General features: G+C 42.1%; 1 protein-coding gene across 1 annotated transcript in view; it reads right to left on the bottom strand.

Annotated features, from left to right (window-relative positions):
• Positions 1-23976, bottom strand: part of GPM6B (glycoprotein M6B) — a 157290-nt gene extending 133314 nt beyond the window's left edge. Inside the window, exon 1 of the mRNA XM_081222953.1 lies at positions 23854-23976. Coding sequence (XP_081079079.1) covers positions 23854-23857 — 4 coding nt within the window. The 5' untranslated portion in view covers positions 23858-23976. The remainder of the gene's footprint in view (positions 1-23853) is intronic.
• Between the last annotated feature and the right edge of the window lie 656 nt (positions 23977-24632).

Below are 24632 nucleotides of genomic sequence, written 5' to 3'. Positions count from 1 at the left end.
TTCCATTGTATTAGTTATTATAAGTAATCTAGAGATGATTTGAAAGTATATGGGAAGATGTGCTTGGGTTATATGCAAATACTAGCCACTTTATAAGGGACTTGGGCAGCTACAGATTTTTTTTTGTATCCGTGGGGTGTTCTGGAACCAGTCCCCCGTGGATACAAGGGACGGCTGTATATATCTTAGTTCCTTTTTACTCAGGTGAAAAGTACTAAATATTTACAATAAAAAGTTTACAAGGCCGAAAGACAATCAAGCTACATCCCAGACTTTTCAGGTTTTTTTCTGAACTACTACACCTCATCTGGAGGTAGGGTTCTGCCTTGGTACTGAATGTCATTTCCAATTAGCATAATTTTACATATAAAAAGTATGTAAATTCCTCAATTTACACCAGCCAAAATGTGAATCAAAAGAAGGAGTGAGCCAGCCTGGGAATATATTGTTCAAATGTTAATAAACACTTCAGCGTCTTCTTGTTCCATCTTGTTTACAGTCTTCATTTGGGGACATTTCACAAAGCGAGGGAATTTATATTCAAAATGTGTTAACACTATCAGCTACTTCAAAAACTTTTCCTGGGCTTCCCTGGTGGCGCAGTGGTTGAGAGTCCGCCTGCCGATGCAGGGGATCCCACATGCTGCGGACGGGCTGGGCCCGTGAGCCATGGCCGCTGAGCCTGCGCTCCGCAACGGGAGAGGCCACAACAGTGAGAGGAAAAAAAAAAAAAAACTTTTCCTTTTCTCCATCATGGATTTAGTAAGAGTTATAAGCTACATGGATTTTTTTTTAAGCTTTACATTTGTAATGTTAACATGGAACATGGATTGCAAGCATTTCATTATTCTGAAAGAAAAATCAAATTATTCCAACATTTGAGATTTTTTTTTAATCTGAAGGTTTACATTGTATATTTTCACCAACTTTACTTCTCTTTTTAAAATATAAGTGTAGCAGACACCGCTTCTTTTTTTCTAATAGCTATGCGCCCTTCTTCTACAGTAATAATATTTTTAGCTAGCTGCCCAACTAAAGATTACATTTCCCAGAATCACTTGCAGTTGGGTGTGATCATAGCACCAAGTTCTGGCCATCGGGATGTGAGGAGTGACATGTGCAACTTCCACAGAATGGCCTTTAAAAGAAGGATTTGCCTAATCTTTTCTTTTTCCTACTAGCAGGAATGTGAAGGTGATGGCAGGAGCTGCAGCAGCTGTCTTGAACCATGAAATGGAAGCCAAGTCATGAGTAGGACAGAATAAGACAGACTGAGTCCAGGTCTCTTGACTTTTTTTTTGGAGGACAGCCACCATACCATCTGGCATTTTTACATCAGAGGGGTGGAAACTTCTGGCATGCTGAACTTATTATTAACATTTTGGGGAGGGTTTATTATAGTAAACCTATATCCCAGCTAATTTGTACGATGACAAAGTAATGAAATTATCTGTGTGTTTTGTTCTATTAAAAAATAATTAATACAGAGCCAGAAATAAACCCACATATTTATGGTCAATTAATCTATGACGAAGGAGGCAAGAATACACAATGGAGAAAAGACAGTCTCTTCAATAAGTGGTGTTGGGAAAACTGGACAGCTACATGTAAAAATGAAATTAGAACATTTTCTAACATCATATACAAAAATAAACTCAAAATGGGTTAAAGACCTAAATGTAAGATGGGAAACCATAAAACTCCTAGAGGGAAACATAGGCAGAACACTCTTTCGCATAAATCATGCTATTTTTTTGGCTCTGTCTCCTGAAACAAAGGAAATAAAAGCAAAAATAAACAAATGGGACCTAATTAAACTCAAAAGCTTTTGCACAGAAAAGGAAACCACTGACAAAACGAAAGGACAACCTACAGAATGGGAGAAAATATTTGCAAATGATATGACCGATAAGGGGTTAACATCCAAAATATATAAACAGCTCATACAACTCAACGTCAAAAAAAAAAAAAAACTGATTAAAAAATGGGCAGAAGACCTGAATAGACATTTCTCCAAAGAGGACATGCAGATGGCCAACAGGCACATGAAAAGATGCTCAACATCGGTAAGTATCAGGGAAATGCAAATCAAAATCACAATAGGATATCATCTCACACTTGTCAGAATGACTACCATCAAAAAGAACACAAATAACAAATGTTGTCGAGGGTGTGGAGGAAAGGGAAGCCTCCTACACTGTTGATGGGAATGTGAATTGGTGCAGCCACTGTGGAAAACAGTATGGAGGTTTCTCAAAAAACTAAAAATAGAGCTACCATATGATCTGGCAAGTCCACTCCTGGGCATATATCCAAAAAAACCAAAAATGCTAATTCAAAAAGATACATGCACCCCAATGTTCATAGCAGCATCATATACAATTGCTAAGATATGTAAGCAATCTAAGTGTCCATCAACAGATGAATGGATTAAGAAGATGTGGGGTGTGTGTGTGTGTGTGTGTATAATGTAATACTACTCAGCCATAAAAAAGGGTGAAATATTGCCATTTGCAACAACATGGATGGAATTGGAGGGTATTATGCTAAATGAAATAAGTCAGACACAGAAAGACAAATACTGTATATCACTTATATATGGAATCTAAAAAATAAAACAAACTAGTAAGTATAACAAAGAGGAAAAAGATTCACAGACATAGAGAACAAACTAGGGTTACCACTGGGGAGAGGGAAGGGGGGAAGGACAATATAAAGGTAGGAGAATAAGAGGTACAAACTATTATTATGTTTAAAATAAGCTACAAGGATATATGATACAACACAGGGAATACAGCCAATATTTTATAATAACTATAAATGGAGTACAACCTTTAAAAACTGTGAATCACTATATTGTACACCTGTAACTTATATAATATTGTACATCAACTATACTTCAACACAATAATAATAATAATTACTAAAGTGTACATATAAAGAACTGTTCTTCCAAGCCACCTGGCATCCAATGATGCTGCTGAATTATCTCCAGAGAAGATAAACAATTTACATTATTTTACTGGGTCTCCAAATGGCAGTCCTCAAGTTGGCCACTCCCCTTACTCATTGGATCTGGCCCAATCAACTGTGACCACTTCCCCAAAATCTAACCCACCATCAAAAGTGTGCCACCGTTGAGACCATTAAAACAAATGAGCTCCAGGTTTCCCTATCCCTTTCCTGTGCTGGCAGAAGAAAATAGGTGGGAGAAATGGCATTCTCCACATCCCTCCCTTGCCCACCACCAGTTCAACGGTCCCCGTGGTTATAAGCACCAACACCCAACAAACCAAATCAACCATACCATTAAATGATATTGACTGCACCACCTCCATCGGGAGGAAGTAAGGAACAGAGATGCAGCCAGAGTGCGTGCGTTCAAATACTGGCCTTGCCACTTCCTGGCTCTGCGACCTCAGTGGTCGTATCTGTGAAATGGTGAGAATTACACTGGTTGATGCAGGTAAAGCACTTAGATCACTGCCCATACATAGTAAGTAAGGACTCAGTAAAGGTTTCATATACGTCTCATATACATAGGTACATATATGTGCATATACATATATGGATATTTGCATGTAATAGATACGTATGTTATACACGTGTATATACACACGTGTGTCTACAGACGCGTATGTTACATTTAACATATATTCATTTTATGAGTCTATGTATGTATATATGTATCTGTGTATCTCCATTTCTTGACTGATATACATCTACGTTGTGATTTTTTTTGAAAACCAAGTAGATTCATAAAAACAAAGTGCCCTTCTGTCCCAAGTCCAAAACCTTGTCAAAGCTTAATCTCCTGCATTTGTAATTTACCTAATAATTAAGTGCATCTGCCACTTACATGTCCCCTAAGGGGCTCGGAAAGGCCCAGCAGGGTTTTCAGCTGCTGTGGACCAACCTCAGGGGCGGGAGGCAGCTGTGGGTACAGAACAGACAAGGCGTCCAAGGCAGCCGTCTCTAGGCTCACTCACGAGGCTTTGACTATAATTTTATTTTCTCAGTGATCAAGGGCGCTGATTTGAGCCATCAGAGAAAAAAAAAAAAGATGCTAATACAGAAAGACAAACACACTCTGCCAAAGAAAGATTTCCGTGCCGCCAGGAAGGGACGAAAGGGACGCTCACAATTGAAGCAGTACTCTTTCCCACACTGCCCCCAAGGCACTGGAATGGATATTTACGAAAAAAAGGGGGGGCCGCATGGGCAGCGACATGTTTATATCACCCACATGGATACAGGATGCACGGATGCATCTACATCAATTGTTACTCCCCACTTACCCAGGACTTGAAATGTGCCGAAGCCTCGTCATTTGCAAAACAGTCAAGTGGAGAGACTCTGAGTGGTCAACAGCTGCCACAAAGCCCACTCCACAAAGGATCCACAAAGGAACCAAAAGCTCCCAGGCACCCACTCCAGGCTGTCGCCTGCAAAATAATGCAGCTTTCTGTGCTGCTTAAGTTAGTTTACAAAGAACACATATTTGTTTATGAATTCGTGTGTGTGTGTTTTAAGGAGGTTCCATCTTCAAAAAATAAATAAAATCAGGTAGCCGATTGGCTATCATGGGACCTCTGTGACAGGAGAAGGGAGAGAGCAATCGACTGAAATATTCCAATCCAGTGTCGTAGAGACTCAAGCGAAAAGTGGGCACATGGCCTCAACAACAGGCAGCCGACTGAAGACACCCTGTATCCCGCCCAAGTACAATTCATCCCTGAGCCCCTCAAGTCTCTCGACACGATCTATTAAGGTTGTTTCACTCAGGTAAACATGGCAAGGACACATATAAGCTATTTTGCAATATTCAAATTTTTAGTGGTGGAAATTGAAAACACCTTTAGTGCTTTATAGTAATAACCTCTGGCATTTCTCCCAACAACTCCTGTGATCAAATCATTCGCTGAAATGCCAAACGAGGAGTGACTCACTGGACATGAGCAAACTACTTGCAGAGATTTTTACAGCAATCACACTGTAGATATTTTTAAACCAAGTAAGCACAGCCTGCCATTTTAAGTACAAAGTAACCATGGCAACGATAACATAGACCCTATCTCCTCTACCCTCAAGATAAGTTTTCATAGGTAATAAAATTATAGAAATAATTAAATGAAGCATTCCATTTAAGACTGAACTATATAAGAGATTAGAATTCGTCAGGCATTCAAGCAACACCTTAATTAATGTTCAGGTTCCTGTGATGGTGTCACCAGGCTTCTAAAGAAAGAAGCATCATGTAACAGTGATGTTTCATTATGTCATTACAGTTACTGACATCACTGATGGTTTATCTGGTAACGCAACTTGTGGTTTTGATCGGCTTTATGACCAACCATCTCTATTTCTCTCCTAATTGCATTAAACTATCAATGATGATTTGCTACATTCAGAAAGTGCCCTTTGGCGAAGGTCTGAGTCTGCCGAGCTGAATATGTTTCAGCCGGATGTCCACTTGCAAAAGTAGCAACATTCAGATATAACAAAATCTGAAATCTGTTCATACTGTCATTACAATAGCCAGTTACTTTGTGAAAGGAGAGAAATGTCCCCTATATGGTAATATATGTGGTAGGCACGCAGCGCAGAATTGGCACCGTCCTATCATCAGAAGAAAATCCTTTTCTGAATACATCTGTTGTTTTCTTTTCATTTTATCATAATTTCTCTGCTCACAGGTCCATCTCTCCCACCAGACTGCAGACTCCTCAAAGGCCAAGGACTCTCTTACTCACCACCATAGTTCTTGCAGTTAGAGCTGCACTTGGGCAATGAAAGTGTGCAATGAAATTTGGGAAGCTGGCTGGTCAAAGAAGCTATGTCTCACATGATGCCTCTGATGAGACCAACAAAAGCAGTCGCATCACAGCAAAGAACTACCGTGGACGTTCAGAGCTTGGGCTCAGCTGGACCAGTCTCCTTTCTTCCCAGGCAGCATGGCATCTGACTGTGACAATGACCAAACGGTAGCCCTTCTCTGTAACATTATAGAGACATTTCCTCATGAGAATGGAAGCACACACAACTCCCAGTTACCTGGGCAGATGAGCTACAGTGGGGCAAATCTTTCTTTCCTCCCTTGATGTACTTATTTGGAGAAGCCGTCTCAACTCTTCAATTTCGGGGAAGGGCCAAGAGAGGCCAAACCTTTTATCACAGAGATTTCAAATAATAGTACACCAGTATGGCGGACAGCACAAAAAGGGATCAGGCAAATGGACTGGAGGCGCGGGCGGAAGGCAGGAAGGAGAGAGTTTCTTCATTGGCCAATATGTGGCTCTAGGGTTTCTGTTCGTATATACATATATATACATATATATGTATATTTTCATGATAAAACACCTGCTTCCAAATACAAGGATAAGGAGTATAATAAACAGGGCTCGGATGGCTTGCTGTTTCATATTAGGATAAATTCTTAATGCTAGGAAACTAAGACAGAGATTTCCCCATTCTTCACTTCATCCCCAAAAAGCAGTTTTATATTTCAAGTAATGTTCAGGAATGCTGAGCAGGGAAAAATTACAAAAGAATAAGACTTTCCAACAACCTGTGGAGAAGCCTCAGTATGAGGAATTATACTGGACTTTTCTCATGAACGTATCAAAGATGCATGGGTTGCAAACGCACGGTAAGATAGAGATATAAATATGTTTAGGAATAACTCAACTGTATGGACATAAAAACCTGACCCTTACCTGGAAATTACCACATTTTATCAATATCAGCTAAAAATATGGAGGACAAAGGTTCCTACAAATATCAGCTATCATGAATTTTCTGTGCCAATATTAAGCCACCGAGAAGCATTCATTAAATTTAAGTGAAATAACGGACCAAACATACTAAAGAGCTTCGTACATCTCCTGCTTAACAACTACCCAGACAGGTGTTACCACACACCTAAAGGGAACGCAGCACACAAATCCACATTTACAGGGTAGATAAACTGGGGGACGATTCTTTGCTTTGCCAAATGAGCTGCTGAAGGACAGCAGTATTTGGTTTTTAAGTGTCTGTGAGGGAAACCCCAGGTTTGGGGCTGAGACACTTAAAGCCAGAGTCCATTGAAGACTCATCAGAATGAGGTTTTAGTTGCATCTGCAAAGTTTCAGAGAAAAAATAAACGGGCACTTCCTTTTTCTCACTGCAATTCCAGGCTGGAAAAGTCCCTTGGGAGGGAATATTTAGGCCACTACCTTCTTTTTAGCTTCCTGGGCAGCTAGGCTATATTATATATTAGACTGAACCATATGAAAATGCCATATTGTATGCCCCCAAATGGCCAAATATTGTCTATTTCAAGTGTCTCAACTTAATATCTTCACCAAGGTTGGGGAAATATGCTACTTAACCCAGCCACTGTACTATTCATTAGCAGCTCTTACAAGAAAATAAAAAGGTTAAATCTACTGCTTGAAACTGAATGGTGAATGAAAAAATAATTGTTCACTGCAATGTTCCATGCTATCTTCTTTTGTTACAGGAATATTTGCAAGTTTGCTAGACAGAGGCTGAAATAATAAACAAAACCGTTCAGGCAAAAAGAATTTTCTGAAGCTGATTATGATTTGGTTTTAGATCATACACACTATCATTGTTTGTTTCCTTCTTATCATAAAGAAGACCTTGTCCAAGGTAAGAGTTCAATGGATCGCAAGTGGATTCAACAAGTAGGTCCAGATCGTTACCAGTAACTAGTGACAACCAGGACTAGGTTTGTCTACATCAGAGACAGGTTTGTCCTGAAGGCTTCCCTTCAGAATGGCACCTTCTGAACTCAGCAAGTTCTACACCTGGGACCCTTTATTCGGTGTCTAGAATTTCTTGCTCTATTTCAGGCCAAATCCCGAAACTTCCCCCAGGCTCTGTGTTTTAAAGGTTTGCAAAGATTGCCTTTCATGATTTCAAAAGTTTAGTCTACAACTCAATAACAAAAAACCCCCCAAAGAACTCAATAGAAAAATGCACAGAAGACCTAAATAGACATTTCTCCAAAGAAGACATACAGATGGCCAAAAGGCGCATGAAAAGACACCCAACATTGCTAATTATTAGAGAAATGAAAATTAAAACGACAGTGAGGTATCACCTCACACCAGTCAGAACGGCCATTATTAGAAAGCCTACAAATAACAAATGCTGGAGAGGGTGTGGAGAAAAGGGAATCCTCTTGCACTGTTGGTGGGAATGTAAATTGATACAGCCACTATGGAGAACAGGATGGAGGGTCCTCACAAACTAATAACAGAGCTACCATATGATCCAGCAATCCCACTCCTGGGCATATATCTGGACAAAACTGTAATTCAAAAAGATACATGTACCCCTATATTCACAGCAGCACTATTCACAATAGCCAAGACATGGAAACAACCTAAATGTCCATCGACAGATGGATGGATAAAGAAGATGTGGCACACATATACAATGGAGTATTACTCAGCCATTAAAAAGAACAAAATAATGCCATTTACAGCAACATGGATCCAACTAGAGATGATCATACTAAGTGAAGCCAGAAAGAGAAAGACAAATACCATACAATATCACTTATATGTGGAATCTAAAATACGACACAAATGAACTTATCTATGAAACAGACTCACAGACACAGAAAACAGACTTGTGCTTGCCAAGCGAGAGGGGATTGGGGGAGGAAAGGATTGGGAGTTTGGGATTAGCAGATGCAAACTATTATATATAGAATGGATAAACAACAAGGTCCTACTGCATAGCACAGGGAACTATATTCAATATCCTGTAATAAACCATAATGGAAAAGAAAAAAAACAATGTATATATGTACATAACTAAATCACTTTGCTGTATAGCAGATTAACACACACACACCAAGTTTAGTCTAAGTCAGTGTTTCCCAACCTTGGCACTCTTGATGTGACGACCATATGACTGTGTGTTTGGGGAGGGGTGGGCTCTGGGTATCACAGGACATTTAGCAGCATCCCTGGCCTCTACTCACTAGATACCAGCAGCACCCTCCCCCAGACCCCAGCTGTCTCATCCAAAAATGTCTCCAGACATTGCCAACTGTCCCCTGGGGGGTAAAGATCAATCCTAGCGCAGAATCAGTAGTCTGACAAACTCTTCTTCAAACAAAAAATAACTCATGGTCACTGCTTAAAGAATATGAGGCCTCCATTTCTCACCAGTCCTTGAAAGAATAAGTGCCTGACTTGGCAAATATTACCACTGAGCTTGTGAGGAAAGAGTCTGCCCAGAGGGCAGGTCACACCTCTTCAAGCCCCCAACCAAGCAGAGGCTTCCAGTCAACAACCCAAGCTATGACACAGTTATTTGGTCAGAAGTTTTCTTTCTCTTTTATTTTAAAATTTATTTATTTACTTATTTTTGGCTGCGTTCGGTCTTCGTTGCTGCGCACGGGCTTTCTCTAGTTGCAGCAAGCGGGGGCTACTCTTCATTGCGGTGCGCAGGCATCTCACTGCGGTGGCTTCTCTTGTTGCGGAGCACGGGCTCCAGGCGTGCAGGCTTCAGTAGTTGTGGCACATGGGCTCAGTAGTTGTGGCGCACAGGCTCTAGAGCACAGGCTCAGTAGTTGTGGCACACAGGCTTAGTTGCTCCGCTGCGTGTGGGATCTTCCCAGACCAGGGCTTGAACCCGTATCCCCTGCACTGGCAGGCGGATTCTTAACCACTGTGCCACCAGGGAAGTCCCTTTTTTTCTTTTAAATGATATCTTACTCGTCGTGTTAGGCTGAGGAAATAGCAATTCAATCACAAAGTAGAAATACCACCATTTCTGCTCAAATCCCCAAGGGCTAAAATAAGACAATAAAAAGTAAAAAGAACTTAACTTTCATGTCTAAATATAGACTTCAATTTTTTTTAATTTTTAAAGTATTTTTTTATTGAAGTATAGTTGATTTACAATGTTGTGTTAATTTCTGCTGTACAGCAAACTGATTCAGTTACACATATATATTATTTTTTTTATATTGTCCATTATGGTTTCTTACAGGATACTGAATATAGTTCTCTGTGCTATACAGTAGGACCTTGTGGTGTATCTGTTTTATACACAGTAAGTAGTATCTGCTAATCCGAAACTCCTAATTTATCCCTCCCCCACCCCCTTTCCCCTTTGGTAACCATAAGTTTGTTTTCTATTAGACTTCAATTTTAAATTCCAGAGTTTCTACAATGAGAGACCACTCCAAGACAAAGACATGTAACAAAAAGAAGTGAATTTTAAGAACGGATTCTTATGACTGGGGCGTTTCAGGATTACTCAAATCTAAACGAAACGTATGGAAGTCTGTGTGTGCATCGTGGGGGCAGGGGAGAGGGTTGGTGGGGGATGGTGTCCTGGGACAGCAGGCATGTGTGGAAATTGTCCAGTCTTGTTCTGGCCATCATCATCATTAATAGTAAGGGGGTAACTGCACTCTATTAAAAACTGCATTTCCAAAGATGTGTTCTAGGAGAATTTACATTTGTGATTTCTGTTGCCTCCAAATAAATAAACAAAAGTTTGAGGCCTTGTGGAGGACTAAGAATATTTCTGTCAAGTGATGGGTAACAGCCACACATGTAATCTCATTTGACAGCTGAATAAACCGCTTTCCGGAATAAATCAAGCTCGCACCCCAGCCTGATGTTGGCCTCCTCTCAGCAGGGTGAGCAGCTACGTAAAAACATTCCAGGAAAAGTTTTCCATTAAACCACTTCGGGAAACCAGGTAATCTTGAATCGACCAAGGAAAGTTCATTTTCATGAGTGACACTGCCAAAAGGGGAAGTAACACTCCTACAGAAGAGGCGTGGTTAAATCACTCTAGGGTAACCTTAGCTGCACCGCTGTTAAGATATGAGTGGAAGACTGGCTTGCTTTCTTTCTCTTTCAACTGAGAGTCTGCATCTTGAATGTAAACTTGGTCTTTGCAGTGGAGCAAATTGGGCCATACTTTTCTTTTAGGAGAAATCTGCATTTTAACATATTGAGGGTTATATTTTCTTATCTTATTATAATATATCAAGGGTTGGTTTAAGTAAGAGTACCTCACTTCACCTCTTATGACCAGGCTGGTAGGTGATAATTCAGAATCAGCTTTCCCTACAGCCTCTATTAATCTGAAGCATTTTGTACATTCAGCTGCAATCTGCCACAGGTCTGTGTAAGGAAAACATGACATTCCATGGAATTAGTTCTGACCCCGACTGATTTACTTTTTCTCTTTAGAAAAGCCATAGAAAACTATGAGGGACCTTCACTAGATTTTTTTTTAAGGTGTGCAAAAACATTACTGGGGGATGAAAAAGAAGATCTGATTGTGTGAAAAGACGCACCATGCATGCAAATGGACGGTTCAATACAGTGAACACACTATCATGAAAATTATTCTATAAATTCACTGTAATCCCACTCAGAATCCTAACAGGGACGTTTGTGGAACATCAAAGGCTGATTCCAAAATCACAAAATGAAGAGTATCTCAGACACTCTGAAAGAAGAACAAGAGGAGAAAACTTCTAGGAGATATCCCAGCTTATTTTAAATCTATACTAATTACGACAGTGCAATCTTAGCAGATGGATGGCAAAATAGAGCAAGAGAACAGAATGGAGTCCAGAGATGTATGCATAGGTACAGTAGAGAAATGTAATACACGAGAGATCATATATAAAAATCAGTGGGGAAAGGAGGAAATATTATGTGGTGGTTTCTGTATAGGAAATGTAAAATATAAATAGATTTCTACATCATACTATACCAAAAAACTAAAATCCCAATGGAATAAAGACTGAAAACTGAAAAGCATAGTTTTTTTTCTACTTTTTTTTATGCAACACTTTTAAATTGAAGTATAGCTGATTTACAGTGTTGTGTTAGTTTCAGGTGTACAGCAAAGTGATTCAGTTATATATATATATATATATATATATATATATGTATCTGTATGTGTGTGTGTATATATTCTTTTTCAGATTCTTTTCCCTTATAGGTTACTACAAAATATTGAGTATAGTTCCCTGTGCTATATACAGTAGGTCCCTTAAAAGCATGCTTTAAAAGAGAATATATAGTAGAAGAACATCTTCATGACCTTGGAGATAGGAACAATTTTAAAACAAGGCTACAATAAAAGGCACAAATCATAGAAGAATAAAGGAAAAGACTGGTAATTAGAGCTTTATTATAATAAAAAATATTCAGCACAACAAAAGATGTGCTCAACAAAATTAAAAGATAAGCCACAGAGAGAAAGATGATACTGAGAACACATTTAACTAAGGGTTATTATCCAGAATGTATAAAGAATTGCTACAAATCAATAGAAAAAAATAGTAAGGATATAAATGAAAGAGAAAACCCAAATGGCCAATAACCTACCGAAAAGTTTCAACCTCTCCAGGGAAATTCATATAAAAAACAATGAAATACCACTTCATACCTATCAGATTCTTGAAAAAATTAAAAACGGTGAGAACACCCAATGCTGGAGAAGATTTGGAGAAACTAGAATGCTCAGACACTCCTGGTGGGAGTGTACGTTGTCACCACGACTTGGGAAGCAGTGGTGACACTACACAATTTAAAGCCAGCTCCATGTGATGACAAAGCATTCATTCTGCTGACTATGTAATCGAGCAGGACCCTATGGGGCCTTCCCGGGCCAGACCCCTCCCCCCAAGTCCTCTGCTTTGCCTCCTCTCTCGGAAGTACCTAGGTAACAGTACCTGATGCACATTTCCTGAGTTGATTTACAAATGTGTAAACCCCCCACCAAAAGGAAGATGTTAACTGCTTGATGCCCATAAGCACATAGCCCCCAGGCCTCCTGGAGCCTAAGGGCTGATAATATCAACCCCTGAGACACCACCCTGTTCCCTCACCATCAGTCAAGCAGAGAACTGTGCACGAGCTGAGCACACACCCGAGGACTCCCCTCCCTCACCTTGCCTTTTAAAAATGCTTTAGTGAAACCCACTGGAGAGTTCGGGTCTTTTGAGCACTAGCTGTCCCAGACTCCTTGCCTGTTGCTCTGCAATAAATGCTGCACTTTCCCTCACCACAACCCAGGGCCAGTAGATTGGCTTTATTGTGCGCAGGCGAGAGGACCCAAGTTTGGTTCGGTAACAACTATATCGTGACTTCAGTAAGATGACAAAACTCCTCATTGAAGGAATGAAGGCAGATTATTACTAAGTCCCGACAATGCAAGAAGAAAAGGTAATTTAGCAAAAACAGTTTTATATCTATTTCTAAGAGTTTTCAGGAGGATAACCAGAAATCATCCCAGGCCTTCAGCCCTTTTTCCAAACCTGCACTACACCTGGAACACCCACTTAACCAACAGTTCACTAACTACTGTTAATTCAGACAATTCCTAAAACTCTATCTTCTTCAGGAAATTAATTGGGAGGAGGTCTTAACATCTGTTACAACCTTATACCCTGAAGCCAGAAAATATTCGGAATGATCGTATCCTGAACAAATACACATCGACAACTTCCTCTTTATTCACAAACCCTCATGATGTATTTTTCCATTTCCGAGGTGGCTAGTGGGGGTACCTTATCTTTATAATCCCGTCATCTGTATGCTTTTTCAAGTACCCATCTCATCTCCCATCAATTATTTTCAAAGTCCTTCTCACACCTGCTGTGGCAATGTTTTCTACTTAAAACAGAGGGTAGGAACCAGTGGTTGATGTATTCCCTAGCACAGCTCTACACATGAAGGCATTTAATAAATGCTTTTAACCATAATGATTTAGAAACAGGTCTATTTTCCAGACAGAAAACATCACTGAGTTTTAAAATAATGTTATTCATGTTGATCAAAAGCTGCCAGACCTAAGAGTTCATCCTGTGTGATTCCATTTATATAAAGTGCACAAACTGGCCAAAGTATGTTGGCAAAAATTAGGAATGATTACCCTTGGTTGGGGCTGCCTGAAGTAGAGCTTGCAGGGGATTTCTGAGGGGCTGGTAATATTCTGCTTCTTAATTTATATACTGGTTACTGGTTAAGTTTGCAAACATTTATCAAGCTGTATGCTTACGACCTGCCCACTTCTTATGTGTGTATTATACTTCAATACCGAATCTTAAAGTGATTTTTATAATATTTGTGCCTCTTGCAAAGCATCTAAAATTATCTGTGACAAAATATCATTATATAATAGAGCTCAAAACAGTTTTTGGTAATCCAGGACAGTGGCTTTGCAAAGTGACAGTAATTCGTGGAATGAAAACTCATCTCTTTAATGTTCTGAATTCTGCTTTACTTAACTATGGATACTGTCAGACTATTCCACAGGAGAAAACTAAAAAGAAAATATAACATAGACAGCTGCATCAAATAAGGTCATCCTAAGGGTGTGAGTTTCTTTGCTAATTACATCTCCATTCTTTGCTCATTGTGTGAAGGAACAGATGCCTGAATTTAAGCTGCCATTTTAAAAGCCTCCATTTAAACATTCTTTTCAGGGAGTCGTGAAACACCACGGTCCTAAACCTAGAAGGGTGACCTGATACACACACAAAATAGCAGATTTTGTTGGCTCCTTCTGACTTGCACTTCCAAGGTTCCTGCTCTTTGTACACTAGAACTATTTTGCAAGTGTGCTCAGATCCCTCAGAAAACACCAATTTAAGGTCTCCATCTGAGGGCAGGGAGATCAATGGCTGTTCAAAAAGGATCTCTGTGAGCAAGAAGGGGGAAATCAGTCCCTTTAACTCCTGCATTTCTCAAACACACGGAAAAATGTAATGAAGTCATTACTACAGACCCTAAGGATGAAACAGAGGGTTCAGGAGGTTGCCTTAAAGGTTTAATCTGGGTAGATTTGATTATAGCTAAGGAGATGAATTCTAAATTTGGAAAGGCCATCAAGGTAATTAAGGATGTTAAGAAATGTGACTAGATCCTTGAGGTCTTTCTACTTAATGAAGAGAACAAAGGATAATGAGGAACTCCACATAGACTCGGTTCTTTCAGAGATAAAGCATCCTGAACATCAGAACAATTTACCAAGGAAAGCCAGACACTCTGTGTTTGCTCTCACTGTTGAGATGGTTTAGGTACCATTTTACTCCAAAGAGTGAATTAGGTGGTCTGCAAGGCTCCCCACTATATCTCCAGATTCTCTGATGATGTTGAAAAAGGGTTTAAAAAAAACAACTTCCTTTAACTTGAAAAATCAAGTATCCCTTTTGGAAGGATAACATCTTTTGAACCAGAGATTTTTCTATTCTGTAGGTGTGCTCAACCAAGCTTTCCATGATGCCATTACTCAGATTTTATAATATTGTGAAACACAAGAGGTTTTCAATTCCTCTTACTTGAAAGCAGTGGCTCTCAATATGGGGTGATTTTGCCCCCCCCAGTAGTTGTTATTTGGCAACGCCTGGAGACAGTTTTGGTTGTCACAACTTGGGGAGTGTTACTGGCATGTAGTGGGTAGAGGCCAGGAATGCTGCTAAATATCCTACACTGCACAGGACAGTCCCTCACAACAAAGAATCATCCAGCTCAAAATGTCAAAAGTGCTGAGGCTGAGAAACACTGATCTAAAAGTACACTTGAAAGGGAAGGAAAGACAACTTCTTTTGTTTCAGTATCTGTCTCCAGTTGCTCCGAAGAGGAAAGTAGAATTTAACAGTCCCACACAAAACAAATACACAAGCAAATACTAAGCAATAACTCTAATGCAAGATCATTTACAACAGATCTTGTCAAACCAAGTTCAAATACAGTTATAGAGCCATTAAGAGTAAAATTCAAAAGATCAGGTTTAAATACTTTTTCCTTCAGCAGATTCTGTTTTTAACCAAGCAATTTTTACTTCTAGACATTAAAATCCTATTTTTTGATTATTAGAAAATATACTTTTTAATTAAGTGATCAGCTCATCTATCAGATGTAGTTATCAGATGTAATATCAACCTACTAAAATAAACTTTAAAATAAATGACCAAGATTGATCAAGAAAAATAAACAGAATACGAATTACCTACATCACTAGGAATGAACAGGGGAACATCACTACTGATCCTACAGACAACAGGATTAGGTAGATAATACAAAAATATTATGAACTTTATATCAATAAAGCTAATAACTTAGATAAAATGAATAAGTCCTTGAAAAACACAACTTATCAAAACTGAAACAAAGAGAAACAGGAAATCTGAATAGTACTATCTCTGTTAAAGAAATATAATTCAGGGCTTCCCTGGTGGCGCAGTGGTTGAGAGTCTGCCTGCTAGTGCAGGGGACACGGGTTCGAGCCCTGGTCTGGGAGGATCCCACATGCCACGGAGCAACTAGGCCCGTGAGCCACAGCTACTGAGCCTGCGCGTCTGGAGCCTGTGCTCCGCAACAGGAGAGGCCGCGATGGTGAGGGGCCCGCGCACCGTGATGAAGAGTGGCCCCCGCTTGCCGCAGCTAGAGAGAGCCCTCGCACAGAGACGAAGACCCAACACAGCAAAAATAAATAAATAAATTACTAAAAAAAAATAAAGAGCCCTTTAAAAAAAAAAAAAGAAATATAATTCATCGTTTAAAACATCTGCACAAAGAAAACTCCAGACCCAGATAGCTTCACTGGTGAATTCTTTCAAATATGGAAGGAAGAAATAATGACACTTTCAAAATAATCAAATGTATAAATAGACAAGAACTGGCTTTCATTTCAGTGCCTAACCCCTCTGGAGTCGCACCAGAGACTCTTTCCATCCGCAAAAGGCTCACACTTCCTTCCCTCTCCACTTTATCTTTTGAAAGGGAGGAGGCAATAGACAAGATTATAAATATTCTTGCAAGATTCACCTGTGTGTCCATGTGTAATCAATTAAAGCATTACTCTTCATCCAGTCTTTCAGTGCCCCTCCCCCCATCTTTTTTTCCCCCCCTTTCCTACTTTTCCCCACACCCATTCTCTGCTATGGCCAGGCCAGTTTCTTCACGATCCCACCAGTAAACCTTGCTCACTCCTACCTCTCTTCCACGCGTACCCTAATCCTTTCCACCCTTGTCAACACACCTCAAATACAAGTCTCCCCCAGAAGCTTCCTACAAGCTACCCGTATCTCCTCCGGTAGATTGTCACTTCTCTCCAGCTGTCACTTCCCTGCTTAGGATCCCTTTGTGATTCTCTGTGACCAACAGGGTGACGATCAGATTCTTTCCTGGCTTTTCACTGTCTGGCCTGGCCTCTCTTCTAGCCTCAGCTCTCCCCACTCGCCCACGTTCAGGCCATGCCCACCACCTCAACTTCCCCATGCAGGGGTCTCTGCCACACCTCCTGCTCTTGCACATCTGTACCCAGGGCCTGGGATGTCCTCTCCCAGACACTGACTCCTGTCATCCCACTCATCCTTCAGGACTCAGATCAAGGATAACCACCCTCCCCAGAAAATCCCTCTCAGAAATACCACCCCACCCTCTTTTTATCCCTCAGACAGAGGAAATTATTCGACAGGACCTTGTACTTCTATTATAATTGTTTATCCGCATCTCCAAAATAACTGTGGTGATCTGAGGACAGGACTGGGTTTTGTTCTTTTATTTTTGCTTCAAGACTTAGCACAGTACCTCGCTCATCTGAGTAGGGCTCTGAGCGCTTGTTGACTGAGCAGGTGTCTTATATTCCCAAAAGCCTAAGTGGTGATGGCCAAGTAACAGGAACTCAAACACTTACAGATTGGCACATGCTTGTTGCGTGGCACTGTGGTAGGTATTCATTTAACCCAATTACACAAGCTGAGAATGAAAACTCAAGACCACTGTTGCCTTTTAATCCTCAGGGCAATAAGGAATTTCACTGAAACAATGTTGCACTCCAAGCTTTTTTGCACTTCAAAAGTCTGACAAGGAGGAAGTACTCTTCACCAGAGGAAAGTAGTTTATAACATTAAAAGAAAAAAGCTAAAGGCAAAAAACAGTAATGAAATAACATTCACACTGTTCTTTAAATTGTTTTTGTGTCTGTATATGCCTACAGCAATCAATTTACTTTAAAAATAAAATTATTTATATTTTTGACTGCACTGGGTCTTGTTGCTGCACACTGGCTTTTCTCTAGTTGCAGCGAGCGGGGGCTACATTGTGGTGCGCGGGCTTCTCATTGCAGTGGCTTCTCTTGTTGCAGAGCACACGCTCTAGGTGTGCAGGCTTCAGTAGTTGTGGCACGCGGGCTCAGTAGCTGTGGCACACGGGCTTAGCTGCTCCGCGGCCTGTGGGATCTTCCCAGACCAGGGATTGAACCCGTGTCCCCTGCATTGGCAGGCAGATTCTTAACCACTGCACCACCAGGGAAGTCCCCAATTTACTTCTAAAGTGACTTCAAGCTCTGAAATTCTGTTACTCTGTGCAAATCTGTGCTCAGTGTATTAATGTTATTAAAGAATAATTAATGTCATTTGCCCTATTTAATTTAGTCTAGTTTATCACAGTTTGCCATACATAATTTTACATACTTTGAAATCAATACATTTATAATATAGACAAACCTTAATAAAATGCATTTTATATGATAAAACCCTTATCCCTTCAACAAATATTTGTGGAGTACCTACAATACGTCAATTATTTGAATGAACATTGGGATAAAACAATGAGTAAAGCAATCTTTGTTCTTGACAAATTTGACATTTGAACAGAAAAGCCGTATTATAAACACTAACAAGCCAGCTAATAGTAACCAGAAAAATTATGTTAAAGTTATTAAATGGATGACACTGGCTTAAGATACAGTAAGAGCTCTCTTACCAACGTTCACCTAATGGACCCACCCAATTACCCCATACTCTGTATTCTTTTTGTAAACCATAATGACCATCGTCCACAGAACTTGGTTTCTAGGCTATTCTCTGAGACATCTACGTACTACTTGTCCCACCAGCTGAACTGTGTACCTCAGAAGAGTCTGTTATATTTACTCTCAAACCTGTTTATGCCAGTTGTACTTGTTACTAGAATTATGAAATTTAATTAGGTGTTACACAAACTAATAAAATGAGTGCCAAAAGAAAGTTTTTATTTCTTTGAAAACCAGATTGATTGGCTTTGAAAAGCCTTAAAAGATGAGTCACTTGGAAAAACAGTTGCTAGAATAAGTATGGGCAAGACAATTTTAAAGGTTTAAGGGGAGTGGGGTTGGTGATCTAAAAGGATGCTGCACACACGTTGGCTCTCACTCTAAAAGGATCAAACTGGAAATCAAAAGCCATTGAATTCTGGCTGTGATGTATACACAAGAAAGACTTCAAGAAATTTCAATCAGGGCTCACACTCAAAGACCTTGACTTTACAACAAAATTCTGGTGAATTAATGTTTAAAATTAAATAAAATGTGTAAGACACATATATGGTACTTTGAATGATTCACTACTCTGGCATTTTCAATAAACCATCTAACTGGTTGACCCCAAATGCAGCAGATAAGGATGTCCTCTAAGAACCCCTTAGAGGGGTCAAGTGGTTTGGGCAAGTGTTTTGCTGGAGCAAAAAATTAATTTCCAAGTAATTAATTACTTCCTGTTTGTCACAAACAGTACTCTGTGCTATCGGACTAGAGTTTTATTCAAAATTTCAGTCCACATCCCAAGACTTGAAGGGCGCTCTCTCCTGGACCTGAGGGTGGGCTGTTACTAGGTCTTAACACTCCGAGGGAGGGAGGCTAGCCCATTCTGGGAATACTTCCTGCCCAGCTATTCATTAAGGTACCATTCCTTCGTCTCCAGCTGCATCTGAATTCCTGAGCAAACTTCCAGAAGCAAATGTTGTATGTGTGGGTCCTCAGTGTACGTGCTTCCTTCTGACTCTGGCCTCTGAAGATGGCCTGGGCCCTGGGTGTAGAATCAAGAAAGGCTCTCTAGTGGCATGGACTTATACATACTACCAAAATAGATAGCTAGTGGGAAGCAGCCGCATAGCACAGGGAGATCAGCTCAACCACCTAGAAGGGTGGGATAGGGAGGGTGGGAGGGAGGGAGACGCAAGAGGGAAGAGATATGGGGATATATGCATATGTATAGCTGATTCACTTCGTTATAAAGCAGAAACTAACACACCATTGTAAAGCAATTGTATTGCAATAAAGATGTTAAATATATATATAAAAATAAAATTAAAAAAAAAGAAAGGCTCTCTGGAGTGGTCAGCTCTAAAGAGAAGAGGGCAGGAAAAGCCAAAGCTGGAGGCCCTAAAGAGGGTGAACACTTCCTCCACCAGTCTCCTTGGAGGAGGGCCAGTTGTCCTGTTGGCAGGCACGTCAAGATGCCAGCATTCAACGCAACTACCAGTGATGCCTGTGATGCTGGCTTCATGAAAACAAACTGTTTAAATAATTAGGGAGCTGTTTTCTCATGTTTTTCAAGCCTAACATGACCCTCTCATTTCTTTTTTCTAAATTACATCCTTTTAGACCTGTAAGGGCCCAAAGAAATGATTTCATCTAGTCCTTTTATTGTGCAGTAAACTGAGCTTAAGAAGAGAAAATGATTTACCCAAAATCACACGGTAATTTCGCGGAACTGCTGGGGCAGGCACCCGGGCCTCGGACTTGCTCTGCTTTCCCTCTATTTCCTGGCCCTGGGGACCACCAGCACCAGCACCAGCACCAGCACCAGCCGAGAGCTTGCTAGAAATGCAGCCACTCAGACCCCACCCAGGCCCAGAGTATCAGACACTGCTTTTTGAACAAGATCACCAGATGACTTGTAGGCACATTATAGTTAAAGAACTGCTCTCAACCAGTTTTTTTTTAAATGCTATTTAGTGAAATGATTGACTGTGTTTAAATTCATAATCCTCATAAAAACTTCCCTATCACAAAAACGGATCAAAACAACTATTTAGCTGTTTTGCTGTATCTGATTTCACATATAATTTTCATTTAAAATTACAGGCAACTAATGAAACAAAATTGGCACTTCTCTCTGGATACACGATCCATATCAAAGCTGGGTGGATAGTCTACAAATGCCTCATAAGAGGTTACTGCAGGGAATGCATTTAGTTGGTATGTCTTCAGGCGTATGAAGAAGTAACAGACTCAAAATTCTATTAGGCAACCTGAGTTCCCATCAGAGTAACAGTGACTGAGAGAGAGAGACCGAGCGAGCACGAGCGAGCGCGCGCGAGCTCGGGGCAAGTGGGAGCATACACGTGCACAATGGCCAAATGTGGAACTCTTCAGCCAGTGAAATAATTAGCTTCAACTGACTCATTTAGGTGTTGTACAGCATACAAAAAGTACATCGACATCTTCCCATGGTGCAAAACAACCAACGGTACTGAATAGTCAAACACACTTCAAACATCAATTGGCTCATTGCATTTACATGAAATGTCCAGAACCGGCAAGTCCATAGAGACGGAAAGCAGATTAGTGGTTGCTAGGGGTTGGCGGGTGGGGAGAATGGGGAGGGACTTCTAATGGGTACAGGGTTTCTTTTGGGGGTGATGACAATGATAGCTAGTGGCAGTGGTTGCACAACTCTGAATATACTAAAAATCACTGACTTTGCGCACTTAAATGTGTGAATTACATGGTATGTGAATTCTATCTCAACAAAGCCATTAAAAAAAAGTCAACTGGCTCAACAACTTTTGAAAAACATGTTTTCTTTTAAGATGCATTGAAAGATAAAACTGCATGCACCACCACTGCTCATTATTTTCTTTGCCAACTTAAAGATTTTGAATACCTTAAAACGAGTCCAAAGGGACTTTTATCAGTTATTTCCACAAACCTCACCCATTTTACCAGTAAATTAACTGATACCACATTAAGGAAGTGACTTGTATAAGAACCAAAGTCCCTGCCAGTGGACAAATGGTCAGAGTTTTCCCAGCGTTAAATCATTTCAATTACAACATTCATCAGGGTACGTTCGGTAATTAAATACATCTGGAAAAATAAAACCAGTTCATGGCCCTGTGGTGTATTTACTAAGAACCTACCAAAGGAAATCAGTATGTTTCCCTTCTGATGTGAGGGAACTTTTTTTTTTTAATGTAAAAACTAAAAACTAAAGCCAAGGAGACTGCCAGAACCAGTGAGGTATGCACAAATTAACATAAATTGGTAATTGAAGTGTAGAAGCAATAAATGTCTCAGACACAAGGTACTTCCTTGAAAACAGGCCTCTGGTTTGGGCATTTGCTTCATGAGTACCGCATGGAACTTCCACACCTACTTAAAAATAAAGCCCGCCCCAATTAAACCAGGGATTGTGAAAGAAGGTCCCCAAGTGGTAATTCGACGCTCAATTTCTAACCCGAACGAATCCGAATGCCTAGCTTTAAAAAACAAAAAACAGCAACAAAAAAAAAACCCACCAGAGATAACTTTATTTCAGGAAAATTAGTTAATGCTTTCCTCAAGCCTGCACTTCTGTGTAACTTCAACCCGTCTGTGCCAAGCACTGCCCAAATAGTTACAAGGCTGTGACCACTCAGTGCGGGCATTAAGAGAAGTAGGAACCAGACATACAGGTCATGCAATTCTGCCCTTTCTAGAAGAATCTTATCCTATCTCATCCTTAACTTTTTGGTAAGAAATTGTCCTGTTGGATTTGGGGGGGCCTTATTTCCTTCCTGATTTTGATCACCTAGTAAATTTTTAAAAACCAAAAAAAAAAAAAGATTGAACTCTAAAAATCTTTGAGCTTCCTTTTAAATGCGAAATAATGTGCCCTCCTTACTAACCCTCACCGAAATGTTAATCGGTACGAAATTACCACCTACACACTCAATCAGTAGCACAGGGAATGTAGGATGGGGGTAGGGGGCCGGGGGCTCAGCAAGGAATTCCCGAGCCCTCCCCAGGGGCCGCAATGGTTAAACGCACTGACTCCCTCATTAGGAATACTTCCGAGGGGCTCCTGAGTCTTGCGGCTTTTGTGGCTGGAGTCTGTCTGCCACTAGAGAAGGATTACAGAGCAGGGAAAGAAAACCCTTTCCCAAGCACATTTCCAGGGGTGCAGCGGAAAAAGCCTGATTTCCAACGCACTCTTCACGAGTTTTCCGAGCGATACAGCGTCCCCATTTAACGACATATTGCTGACAGCAGGATTTCGGGGGTGTCAGGAGGTGACAGACAGAATCCTACAGCCGCCTGTTATCTGCCCCGGGCCAGGTGGGAGATATTCAATCCCCAGAGCTCGGCTTTTTCACCCTGAGTAGTCGAGCCCCCAGCTGCATCGAAACCCGCGGGGCACATCGTCTCCACCTGCTCCCAGGTCATTGTTTTGATAGTTGAAACGGGGGACAAAGAGGCTCACCCTCAGTCCCCTCCTCTCCCTCTCCCTCCCACCTTCCTGGTTTCAAGGTTCATGGTTCCCAAACGAGCTCTCGGAAGACCCCAGGGCTGGGGAACTGGGCGTTGGCTTCAGGTGGGTTTAAGGCGAACAGGACGCCGGCACGGTGGGACCGGATCGGACTCGGAGCTCGGGCGACAAGAGGGCGTCCCGGGAAAAGGGCAAGAAGCTACTCTCTCCCACCCCCTGAAAATAAAGCAGGAGCCCGCAGCCCGGGACGCTCCTTCCGCGCCCTGGACTCCCCCTCCCGGGGTTCCCTCTCTTCCCCTCCGGCGAGCCGCACGCCCTCGGGCGCAGCCGAGCGCCGCCGGGGTGGGGACGCCCCCGAGATAGGGCGGGGACGCGCACCTGGGCGTTCGGGACACCTGCGCCGCGCCCCTCCCACCTCCGCACCCCACCCTCTCACCCGGGCCGGGTCGCGGAGGTACCCGCAGGAGGCCCCACCTGAGCGGGGGCGGGGCGGGGGCGCGAGGCCGTGGCCGTGTTAGTGGCGGTGGCGCGGGGCCAGCGCGTTGACTTACCCATGGTTGGAGACGGGCGGGAGGCGCGGGCTGCTGGCGCTCGGGCTCCCCGGGGACGGGCAGAGGCGGTGGCACAAGTTTGCAGGTCCGGCGGGCACGTGCGCGGGCGGGCGGGCTGCGCTGGGCTGCCGGGCTGGCTGCTGGTCCTCGCTCCGGGCCGGGGTGGGAGCGCGGCGCGGCTCCGCCTGCATTGGGGGCCGGCCCCGCCGAGAGGGGCCCTGACGTCAGCGCCGGGGGCTTTGTGCGCCCGCAGCCGGGGCCCCAACCGGGCAGCGCGCGCGCCGAGGCGGCGGCGAAGCTTGCGGCTTCCTCTGGGACCCCCGAGCGAGCGCCAAGGGGCGCGGAAATCGGAAAAGCCAGCGGGGGGATGGGGAGAGAGGGGAGCGGGCTGCCTGGATCTCGGAGGCGCCGATCCGCGTCCCAGAAGAGAACTACTACAGCTGGAGGGGCCTTTGCAGTCCTACTCATCACCCATTGTGCAGATAAAGAAACCGAGGCCCGAGGCACTGCTCCAAGGACTCCCTGTGTTTGAGCAGCCTTGCCCCAATCCACAGTCCCGGAACCTTTTGTTCACGCGGGGGCTGCAGGGAGCTACTTAATTCGGTGGGTCTCCACCCTGGTTGTACATTAGAATCAGCTGGGGAGCTTTTGAAACCCGATTTCATCTGGGCCTCAGTGGGCGGGACCGAGGCATTCGTGCCCCAGAAGGTCCCCAGGTGATTCCAATGTGCGGCCAAGGTCGTCAACACTGACTTGTGGGTAACAAATGGCTTAGAAGG

Source organism: Mesoplodon bidens, assembly GCF_964165515.1.
Source record: "Mesoplodon bidens genome assembly, chromosome: X".
Taxonomy (NCBI): Eukaryota; Metazoa; Chordata; class Mammalia; order Artiodactyla; family Ziphiidae; genus Mesoplodon; species Mesoplodon bidens.
Note: the sequence above shows the minus strand (reverse complement) of the source record. Positions and strands in the feature narration are given on the sequence as shown.